At 42.0% G+C, this 11397-nt stretch overlaps 1 protein-coding gene across 1 annotated transcript in view; it reads right to left on the bottom strand.

Annotated features, from left to right (window-relative positions):
* Positions 1-11168, bottom strand: part of EXPH5 (exophilin 5) — a 32319-nt gene extending 21151 nt beyond the window's left edge. The window contains exons 1-2 of the mRNA XM_011984744.1: positions 11010-11168; positions 8394-8556 (exon numbers count right to left, since the gene is read on the bottom strand). Coding sequence (XP_011840134.1) covers positions 8394-8556; positions 11010-11061 — 215 coding nt within the window. The 5' untranslated portion in view covers positions 11062-11168. The remainder of the gene's footprint in view (positions 1-8393; positions 8557-11009) is intronic.
* Between the last annotated feature and the right edge of the window lie 229 nt (positions 11169-11397).

The raw sequence follows: 11397 nt of genomic DNA, 5'->3' as shown, positions 1-11397 counted from the left end.
TTCAAACTTCTAGCTGCTTCATGGTTCATAAAAGTTGAACATAAAACCTGGGAGACGAAATAATTTTATATCCTTAAGATAACCACATGCATTTTATAGTTCAGCTCAGAGTCTTACAGAAATTGAAATGAAAACTATGGATTTTTCCATATAACTCTGAAATACTGGATCTACTAATAATATCTAGGAGTTAAATACTGCTTTTATTTTTATTCTTCTTTTCCATACTCATTTATTGAGCCTGTTTTCCTCCTACACTCTGCATACTATGTTGAGCTCTTTGGAGGAAACAAATATGGCTTAGATAGGGACCCTGTTCTCTGAGAGCTTTTAGGAAACAGCAGATATGTAAAGAGCCAAACCCTAAGTCAAGACTTGATAAGGACGATGAAGAGGTGTAAGTAAAATGCATGGGAAATGCAGAGGGGCCAGCCAGCAAGCACTTCCTGGGACAAACAGGGAAGGCAATAGGAAGATGGCAGTGGAAGCGGTACAAGAGGCTAAAGAATAGCCTGAGCAAAAGCTTGGAGATGGGGGCACTGCAGGGGAGGTCGGGGACTGGCAAGTAATCCAATATGCCTGGAGCCAGGACTACATGCCAGACTGTGAAGGTTCTTTCCGGAATCCTGCTGGGCTACAGCCCTCACGGTGCTTCCCCACAGTCTGACACTCACCAGCTCCCCAGGCACCCCTTCTGATTTGGAGTGAGGGCAGCAGGAGCAGGTTTCTGAGAATGGCAGGTGTGAGGGAGATGCAGCTAAAGGACCACAGGGTGCCTGGAGCACAGTTGGGATGCTACCACCAAGTGTGACGGTGTGCAGCGAGTGGAAGGACACATGCTTGCCTAAGAGTGCCATGGTTGCGTGTGCTTCTCTGTGGACTTGCGGAGAAGAGTATAGGACTCAGCAGTTTTCGGGGCCCAGAGTCTCTGCACCCACTCCCAGGCCTTCCCACAAGTTAATTTATGTTTCTGATGTGAAGAGTTTGCACTTGGAGAGTCAATAAAAGCAACAGTGGTATCATTAAAACTATGCTGGTAAAAGCCCTCTGGACTTGGTCATTTCAAGGGATACTAAGTTACCTCGTCTTCTGCATTTACCCACAAGTCCTATTGATGCTGTACCTGAGATATTTCACATATATCCCCACTTCTCCATCTCCAGTCATTCTGCCTGAGCGTCAACTTTCACAGTTTCTCTTCTGGACTCCTCTCCATCCTTCACACCACCAATAGAAAGATCTGTCTAAAATGCAAATTTGGTCTTATCAATCCCCTGCCTAAAAATCTTACAATAAAGTATTATCCAAAATCTTTTTTTTTCTTGTTTTTGTTTTTTTGAGACAGAGTCTCACTCTGTCGCCCAGACTGGAGTGCAATGGCGCGATCTCGGCTCACTGCAAGCTCCGCCTCCCGGGTTTCCGCCATTCTCCTGCCTCAGCCTTCTGAGTAGCTGGGACTACAGGCGCCCGCCACCAGGCCCGGCTAATTTTTTTGTATTTTTTAGTAGAGACAGGGTTTCACAGTGTTAGCCAGGATGGTCTCCATCTCCTGACCTCGTGATCCGCCCGTCTCAGCCTCCCAAAGTGCTGGGATTACAGGCGTGAGCCACCGCGCTCGGCCTATCCAAAATCTTAACATGAGGCCAGGCGCAGTGGCTCACGCCTGTAATCCCAGCTGAGGTGGGCAGATCATTTGAGGTCAGGTGTTTGAGACCAGCCTGGCCAACATGGTGAAACTCTGTCTCTACTAAAAATACAAAAAATTAAGAAAATTTAAAAAATCAAAATCTTAACATGACATAAGGCTTTTCTTTAATCTGGCAAACACTCCTGGATAATCCAGTACCCTTCAAGTCCCATCTGCTCACATTCCACTCTTCCACAGGTACCTGTACTCTAGACTTGTCAAATTAATTCCACCTTCATTAAATATTCTCTCATTTCCACACCTTTACAGACACCATTCAGAAATTCTCACTCAATAGAGTAGGGTGGGGCTCAAGAATATCCTTTTCTAACTGGAACCCTAGGTGATTTCCCCCCAAGTATTGGTGGGGCACACTTTACCCACTGTCCTACTTGTCCAAAACAGAATCTATGTCCTCCTTCCACTGCAGTCCTTCCTATCCACCTAATCAGCAAATCCTGTTGATTCAAACTCAGAAATCCCTCTCAAACCCATCCACATCTCTAACATCTCCCTGACTTTACCCTAGTTAAGACATTTATCATCTTTTGGCTTTTTTGCTGTAATAGCCTCTTAACTGTCCTTTGTGTCCAGGTTTTTGTCCCAATCCAACCAATCCTCTACGCTTTATTCAGAGTGATCCCTATAAACTGAACCATGCCACTTCCCTGCAGACTTCCATTTGCTCTCAGGTGAAAGTTGAAATTTTTTTCTGCATTCATAAAGCCCTGTATGATCTAGTTCCTGCATACTTTCCAGCCTCATAACTCACCTTCCTAGATCCGTTCTGCCATAGGGAGTTTCCTCAGTCAGAGTGGACAGTTCATCTCTACTTCTCTCTCTTCCTTACCCACCACATTCATTTCTTAGGTTCTCATGAGTCTACATTTTTTTTTTTTTTTGAGATGGAGTCTCGCTCTGTCGTTCAGGCTGGAGTGCAGTGGTGCGATCTCAGCTCCCTGCAACCTCTACCTCCCGGGTTCGAGCGATTCTCCTGCCTCAGCCTCCCAAGTATCTGGGATTACAGGCACCCGCCACCACACCTGGCTAATTTGTCTAATTTTTAGTAGAGATGGGGTTTCACCATGTTGGCCAGACTAGTCGTGAACTCCTGACCTCATGATCCACCTGCCTCGGCTTCCCAAAGTGCTGGGATTACGGACGTGAGCCACCTCGCCTGGCCTACATTCTAAATCTTGTATAAATCTTCCCATTCTTTTGTTTTCCTTCTTGCCTCTACCTTAGTTTAGGCCACCATTATCTCAGCAATCTCTACTTGTTCTCCCTGACCCTAATTTTGCCCCCTCAAACCTATTCTTTGCATACGGCTAGAAGAAGGTTTTTCAGTCTCTACACTGTTGACGTTTCTTTGTTGTGGTGATCTGTTGTGAGCATTGTAGGATGTTTAGCAGCATCCCTGGCCTCTACCCACTGGATCCCAATTGCACCCTCCCCTCTTCAGTTGTGGAAAACAAAAATATTTTCTTTTTATTGAGATAGGGTCTTGCTCTGTTGCCCAGGCTGGAGTGCAGCAGCACAATCAAAGTTCACTGAAGCTTGACCTTCTGGGCTTAAGCAATCCTGCTGCCTCAGCCTCCTAAGTAGCTAGGATTACAGGTGTGTGCCACCATGCCTGGCTAATTTTTTAATGTTTTGTAGAGACGCAGCCTGACTATGTTGACCAGGCTAATTTCAAACTCCTGGCCTCAAGTGAGCCTCCTGCCTCAGCCTCCCAAAGCGCTGAGATTAGAGGCAGCCACCACATCTGACCCAAAAATGTTTTCAAACATTGCCAAAATTCCTTTGGGTGACAAAATCACGCTTGGTTGAAAACCACCGAGCTACAGTAATCTCTCTAAAATGAAGACCCAATTATGTCACTTCTCTGTTTAAAAACTGTCAACGGATGCATGTACACACATGGAAATATGCCAAAAGGTTAGTGTTTGTCCAGATGAGCTGGCTCTGGGTGATTTTATCCGTCATATGTATAAAACAAGGAGAAGAGTGGCATTATTTTAAAAGTATTAATGGCTCTCCCCACTGCTCGCAGGAATGAGTTCAAGCTCCTTAGGGGCAGTGCACATATAAGGCCCCTGGGTTGTGGCGTCTGCCAACCTCTCCTCCCCCATCTCTTATCAGCCCTCACCTTGTACTGGGTCACTGAACCTCAGTGACCTAGATGAATTCCTGCCTTCTCCACTCTCTGCACTTTGGTTTATGTCATTTCTTTTGCCAAGTGCAGCGTCTGGATTCTTAATTGCCTGGCTTAGTCTTATTTGTTTTTCAAAAATTAGCTGTCCTCTTCCAGGAAGGGATCTTGATCCTCTAGTCTGAGTTAAGTGCTTCTACATTGTTTCCTGGCAGGAACATCATGCGTCACCATAGCACTCACCACCTTCTACTGTCATTGTCACTGTACCCAGCTGTTACTTAGGCAGCTAGGCCACATGGCATCCCTGTGTGAATTCTAAAGGGCACCCCTTTCTCAAGACCCCTTCCTGTCATTTGCTGGAAATTGCCATAAGACATGTACAAATCCATGACGGTCATGATGCAAGTGGCACATCCTAAAGTTCTGTGGCGTGCTGCCTGCCTGACCTATGCAGCAATATGGTGTTCCCCACTAGAATATAAAATCCTCCAGGCGGGGACTTTGCTTTCATTTCACTGTTTGATTTCCAGCACTTAACATAGGGTCTGATCCAGAGGGGGACAGAAGCTTGATAAATACATGAAAGGGAAGCTATTACCTGGCTTTTATCCCCCATGCCAAAAATTCTGACAGCCCTTACCAGAGTGAGAGGAAGCTAAGCTGCAGCAGTTCTCAAACTTGAATGAGTACCCAAATATTCTGGAGAATTAAAAATAAATAAGTAAAGCTCCCTGTGCCTGACTTCAAAAGCACCACGTTGGAGCCTGATTGTCTGTCTTCATTTAACAATTGCTGATGAGATTCTAATAATGATCGATCAGACCAGCTGGGAACCATAAGCCACCCGGGATAAAACTCAAAACCACTCCCCTTGTCTTGTTTCTCCCTCTTGCCACCACAATGCTGCCATTTATCTGTGGACACCATGCCTGGAATCACAGAAGGAGCATTTCCAAAGAAGGAGCTTGCTTTCTCTGACTTCTCCTGCAATCTAGGTGTCTTAGATTCCTGTGTCTTCCAACTCAGACATAGGCACTCAACTAGCAACAAGCAAGAGTACACAGTAGGGCATTTGGAAGGAGGAGGGAGGGAGGAGGAGAGAAGGGGGGTAACAGAGAGAGAGATCAAGAGACAGAGAGACCAGGAAAAAAAAATGATCTGCCCTTTTAGTTTTCCAAAATAGAATTTGACCTTTTTACTTATGTAACCTAGAGGTTGCAGCTGGACTGTCTGAGCTGTGTACACCCTATGGGTCAGGAAAATTTGGACATGCCTGAGAGTAGCTAGGTGGATCCCCCAAAGCTCTTTGCATCCGAAGGGCAATGCACATCACTTATTCGTAGTAGGGAGGGCATCACTGGAATAATTGGGGGTCTGGAACAAGAAAGGAACAACTATAGATTCTGCTTGACAGCTGAGAAGACTGCATGTATAAGCTGATGACCTACACCATTGGATGCCCTGTGGAAGGCATTTGTGAGATGACAAAGTTACTGAAATTCTATGGTAGGGGCTGAGCACATGTTACATGCACTAGATACCCCAGAACAAGACCCGTGGAAACATGACTTGCAGGAAGATGTTGAGGGAAAGCTACATGTATATATGTATACTTTTCTTGGATTTATTGGCTAGGAATGTATACATTAAAACAGAAATGGAAAGTATTTTTCTTTTTTCCTGGGGTTGGAGTGGGGTCAATCATTTATGAATAGGATTAAAATCATAATGGGATAATTTGGGAAGTGTATATATTTAAGAAGAGGAGCAAATCGTATTTGAGGCAGAAGTGGTCAATGTTTTTGCTTTTTTTTTTGGAAACAGAGTTTTACTCTGTCACGCAGGCAGGAGTGCAGCGGCATGATTATGGCTCACTGTACCCTCCACCTCCCAGGCTCAAGTGATCCTCCTACCTCACCTTCCCAAGTTGCTGGAACTACAGGCTTGCGCCACCATGCCCAGATAATTTATCTTTTTGGTAGAGATGGGGTTTCAGCATGTTGCTCAAGCTGGTCTCAAAATTCCTGGGCTCAAGTGATCCTTCCGCCTTGCCCTCCCCAAGTGCCGGGATTACAGGCATAAGCCGCCATGACAGGCCTTTCTTTTTACATTTTTTACAAATTCACCAGGTCACTGTGTTCCTATGGCTTTTTATCTCTGATATTAGGAAATCAGAGCTTGCATATATCATATACTATTATTGGCTAGGCCTTAAAGGGAACAAGTGAATCTGGTGAAATGATGAAATCTATGTTCTTCTGGGGAGGGCTACCTATTACCCAGTGCATTTCTCAGTTAGAACCAAAGCTTAAAAAAGAGAAAAAAAAAAAGTCTCTGATAAGCACGTTTTAAAGTGCTGATCAGAAGGCTATCTTTCACCTTGCGTTGATTCTTTTTCTCTGATTTGCAAAAGATCCTCTAAATTGCTTTACTGATTTGTTTTCCAGAGCACTGAGTGTGCCAGTCAAGCCCTTGATGGCTTCAGCAAGTAGAAACCTGACTGCTGCCTGCAGAGGATGACTGTGTGTCCCTGGGCCATTTGTCAGTCCCTCCCAGGGTGCTTGTAGGTAAGGAGGAGCTCCTGAATCACAGTCCATTTTGCAGATTGATTTTCTATTTCAGATCAACACTGCTAAAGAAAGTTAGGTTCTACCCGAGATTATAGAGCCCTTCATAATGTATGACTTGATTTATATCACCTCCTCATAATACAATGCCCCCTTTAATAAACACTTCTTCTCCCACATATAGGATTCATATCCAAATATTTAGGTCACATTCAAATTTAAAAATAAAAACAACATGCTTTTATATTTCATCTTCTGAAACCTCTTAGGAGCAAAATCCAGTGCCTTTAATTATATTCTGCACCAGCAGAAATAATAAATACTTATCAATATCAATAATAATAAAATAAATGTTAAATATTCCATTTATGTTTTGAAAGTAAAATATATTTGAAGATGACAAATTCTGAAAACTACTAAACACACATAAATATACTTAAATGATCATATTTATTTTATTTCTGCATGTTGTGTCTATGTTTCAATTCTCCCTGTTAAAAGACAGCTGCAAGTATTTCGATATCTAAAAAGAACATTTGCTAAACAGAATGTTGCAAGAGTTTTAATGTTTTCCAGTTTGGTCTATAGCCAAAAAACATGATACCCAGAATGAAGATTATAGATCTATATCTTCTTTGATCCACCTTTGCAATAATTTGCAATATGAGCTTGGAAATAACTTGCCCATAGAATTAACAGGTTCCTCAACTTTTCCCAGTTTACTAATATTAAATGGTTCAGCTATACAACATTCTGCCTTAAAGAAAATCACCTAAGATACAAATGATATCACAAATCCTAGCTATACCGTGCAGTGGAAATATTTTTTTCTCCCTCAAAGAAATATTTACTGTGCAAGAAACATTTTCTCAATTTTAAATCCCCCAAATGCGAGAATCACTAGTCTCTCAAAAATTTTTACAAAGAGAAACGACTCACCTATTTGAAGAGTATTTCCTTCCTAGTGACTCTGGTAGCTACAGTCACATAAATCTACATTGTGGTCAGCTCTTTTTTTCATCAGACAAAAGCAGCCTCGGGTGAAAGCTGGAAGTGAAAAACCCTCCATTCACCCAAGAGGGGAGGACAGTGGTCTGCTAAATCCAGCAGCCTCATCACACGACCCACCAGCTGCTTGCTGCCTCTTGTTTCTCAGCGACAGTGACCTCCAACACCTTTTATTTAGTGCTGCAACACACCGTGTGGTTTGACGGCACACGGAACACATCACGTGCCAAGCCAACACCTTAAGAGGGTGGGAAGCTTTGCAACCAGGAAGACATGCCGAAAATATTTAGCAGTCAGCTCGATTGCACTTAAGCATAGCCTTGCTTGTTTTTCACAAAGTAATCCAACAACATACTGAGTCAAGTGAACTGATTTGCACAGTTCTAAACTGGGAACCATCTGGAACTAAGTTTCCGCTGCTCCAAAAGCTTCTCTTCCCTCACCTTATACATTCTGAGCAAACACATGGGAACAGTATTTCTAGTAACAGTAATCACATTTCCTCCCTCTGTGTTAGAATTCTGTTTTTCTCTAGTCTCTTTGTTCATCTCACATTTTCGCTCACCTAGTCTTTATACCCCAACTCTCCTTATGACCAGGACGTGACCAGGACACATACTCTGCAAAGAAGGAATAGTTTTTATTTAAATATATCTTCCTGGCCAGGGCATAGGCCAGACTCTTGGAGCAGTGGAAAAACTGGCAATCACTATTTCCCAATATTTAACCCATCACTCACCAAATGCACCACCAATGCACGCTGTAGTTCGTTAGAAGTTGGATTTCAGGTGAGCCAAATTTCAAGGTTTCCTAAGAACTTCGTCACTATGCAAGCTAAGCCCCATTTCCTTTGTTATGAATACCAATTGAATTGAAATTCTAAGAACAAACATTAAACACTTTGAACACAAAACAGGCTGCTGGCCTCTGATATCGGATAACAAATGGGCCGTAACATGACCTGAGTTTAACTCACCCTTTGTGTCCCAGCGATGGAAGCTTTGAAGTCTCCTTTCCAGATTTCCTGAATGAGAACAGGGAAGCAAATGACGACCTGAAGCTCATCCGGGAAGAAAAAGGTGTTGGCTTTTTTTGATTAGTTACATTTTTAGATCTTGATGTAGGTAATTCTATTGGATCTAAAAAAAAAATTGTAAAAATTTTACATCAATTATTTCCAAGTAAATATACTTGAAAGAATGAAGCCTCTGCTCTTACGTCACTTTCTCCCTCTATGCAGACTAGAAACAGGGCAGGCAACCTCACATGAAGACCTCAGGGACTAAGGGAGTCAGAACCACCTCTCTCCTGCGCCTCTGATGGTTCTGCCGCGTAGAGAAAACTCAAATAGCAGGGAATGTTTCCACGTGTACTGTGAATCAAATTCCCTATAGTGTTCTTCCTCTAACCCAAGCTAGGAAGTCAGGGACCCCATTCAATTCTCATGTTGCTTAACCATGCTGTCCCTCAGAAGTTTTTATTTCAGTACCTTATAACAATGGTGATAGATACATACTACATAACTTCGTATACTGAAGAAAGTAGAGGAAAAGGAAATTAAGTCATTTAGATTGTTCTTCATTCGTTTCCAAAAATCTATCTCTGTGGATATGTATTTGCTACATCATGGTTTATATATGTGTTTGCATGTAACATATACAGGGTGAGCATCCTATACCCAAAAAACTTGAAATCCAAAATTCCTCCAAAATCCAAAAAAATTTGAGCACCAACATGATGCTGAAAGAAAATGCTCACTGGAGCCTTTCAGATTAGGGATTTTTGGATTTGGGATGCTCAACTTTTCAGTTTATATAATGCAAATATTTCAAAATCCAAAAAGATCTGAAATCAGAAATACTTCTGGTCCCAAACATGTCAGATAATGGATATTCAACCTGTTTATGTAAAATATATATGTATAGATAATATATGGGTATTAAAAATTCAAAGGCAACATCAACATATACAAAATCCATAATATTGGCCAGGCACAGTGGCTCACGCCTGTAATCCCAGTACTTTGGGAGGCTGAGATGGGCGGATCACCTGAGGTCAAGAGTTCAAGACCAGCCTGGCCAACATGGAGAAACCCTATCTCTACTAAAAATACAAAAAAATTAGCCAGGCATTGTGGCGCACACCTGTAATCCCAGCTACTCAGGAAGCTGAGGCAGGAGAATCGCTTGAACCCGGGAGGTGGAGGTTGCAATGAGCCAAGATGGCGCCACTACACTCCAGCCTGGGTGACAGAGTGAGACTCCATCTCAAAATAAATAAATAAATAAATAGATAAAATTTTTTAAAATCCATGATATGATAATGATTTTGGACATGCTGACTTTATAAATATTAGGAGAATTTAGGACAAGGGAAAAGTCAAGAGGGTATGTATGGGGGTGATCTAAAAAATCTGAACTGTGAGTCTTTTTACACAGGTATGTTTATTATGAGAGTTGCAAGATATTATCAATATAGAAGTTTAGAATTATTTTTACATATTTCATGATGTTACTAATGTTAATAACATGCAAAAAAGTAGTCAATGTGACTCTGTGCCAGTAAAAAGATACTTTATTTTAGTATTTTATAGTTTCTAGTGCACTTTGGTTATCTTCGCAATAGCCCTGTGAAAGCAAGTTTTCTTTTTTTCTATATAGAAGGCATTTATTAGAACTCATTCATGGAGTTTACCAAAGTTCCAGAAGTGTGGCAGCTCCTCCACCACCTTCCCTCCCTTCTCTGATCTCTGATTCTCCTTTCCTCCACCCCTCCGCTTTTTCTTCCTCCCCCTTCATCATAGTCATCCCATTTATTTAAGTGCTTACCCTGTTCCAGCTTAGTATTTTATTATTTATTTATTTATTTTTTGAGGTGCAGTCTTACTCTGTTGCCTAGGCCGGAGTGCAGTGGCATGATCTCAGCTCACTGCAACCTCTGCTTCCTAGGCTTAACTAATCCTCCCGCCTCAGCCTCCAGAGTAGCTGGGGCTATAGATGGGCACCACTACGTCCAGCTAATTTTTGTATTTTTCTGTAGAAATGAGGTTTCACCATGTTGCCTGGGTTGGTCTCAAACTCCAGGCACCTGCCACCTCCTGCCTCAGCCTCCCAAAGTGCTGGGATTGCAATTGTGAGCCACTACCCCCGCCCAGCTTAATACACTATACACATAATTTTACTTAATTCTCATAACCACCTTATGAGGTGTAGGTATCATTGTATCCATTTAAAGATGAGGAAACTGAGGTTTACAGAGAGTAAATGACTTGAACAGACTCACATGAATAGAGACAGAGTAGATTTGAATCCAGGCCTCTGTTGACATCACCGTCTATATTCCTACCCACTATGCTATCTTGTCCGATTCAAAAAAACAAAAACAAAAAACAAAAAACCCCAAGACATTATTACAGTAAAATTTCAGTTCACTTTTTTTTAAGTGTATATTGTATTATAAACTTTTGTGGCTTACGACTTTAAAATATTTCTAAACATGGATTGGTTACATTGGAGATCCACTGGGCCATTATCTACAATACTATGCCACAGAAAAAAAGAAACCAACTTTAAATCTAAAGTCTTTTTCTTACCATTTTTTGCCATCTCCTTCCTTAGCCTGTATGTAAGTGGTTGTTTTAACATCTGGCTAACATCTGTTTCGTTGCAAAACTTTTTTCTTTGAATTTCTTCAAACCATTCACCAGTCACTCCCTGAAGCCATCTGATATCCCTCTTTGTCTTCTGAAGTTTGCTGAAATAAAATAAAAACATTAGCGCAGTCTTTATTTATTTTCTTAACATCAAGCTCATCCTTAAATCAATGTACTTTTTTTTTTGAGATGGGGGTCTCACTCTGTCACCAGGCTGGAGTACAGTGGCACAACCTCATCTCACTGCAACCTCCACCTCCTGGGCTCAAGTGATCCTCTCACCTCAGCTTCCCGAGTAGCTGAGACCACAGACGCATACCACCATGTC

The sequence above is a fragment of the Mandrillus leucophaeus genome, unplaced genomic scaffold (genome assembly GCF_000951045.1).
Source record: "Mandrillus leucophaeus isolate KB7577 unplaced genomic scaffold, Mleu.le_1.0 Scaffold273, whole genome shotgun sequence".
Taxonomy (NCBI): Eukaryota; Metazoa; Chordata; class Mammalia; order Primates; family Cercopithecidae; genus Mandrillus; species Mandrillus leucophaeus.
The sequence above is the reverse complement of the archived record's forward strand: the minus strand, read 5'-3'. Positions and strand labels throughout refer to the sequence as shown.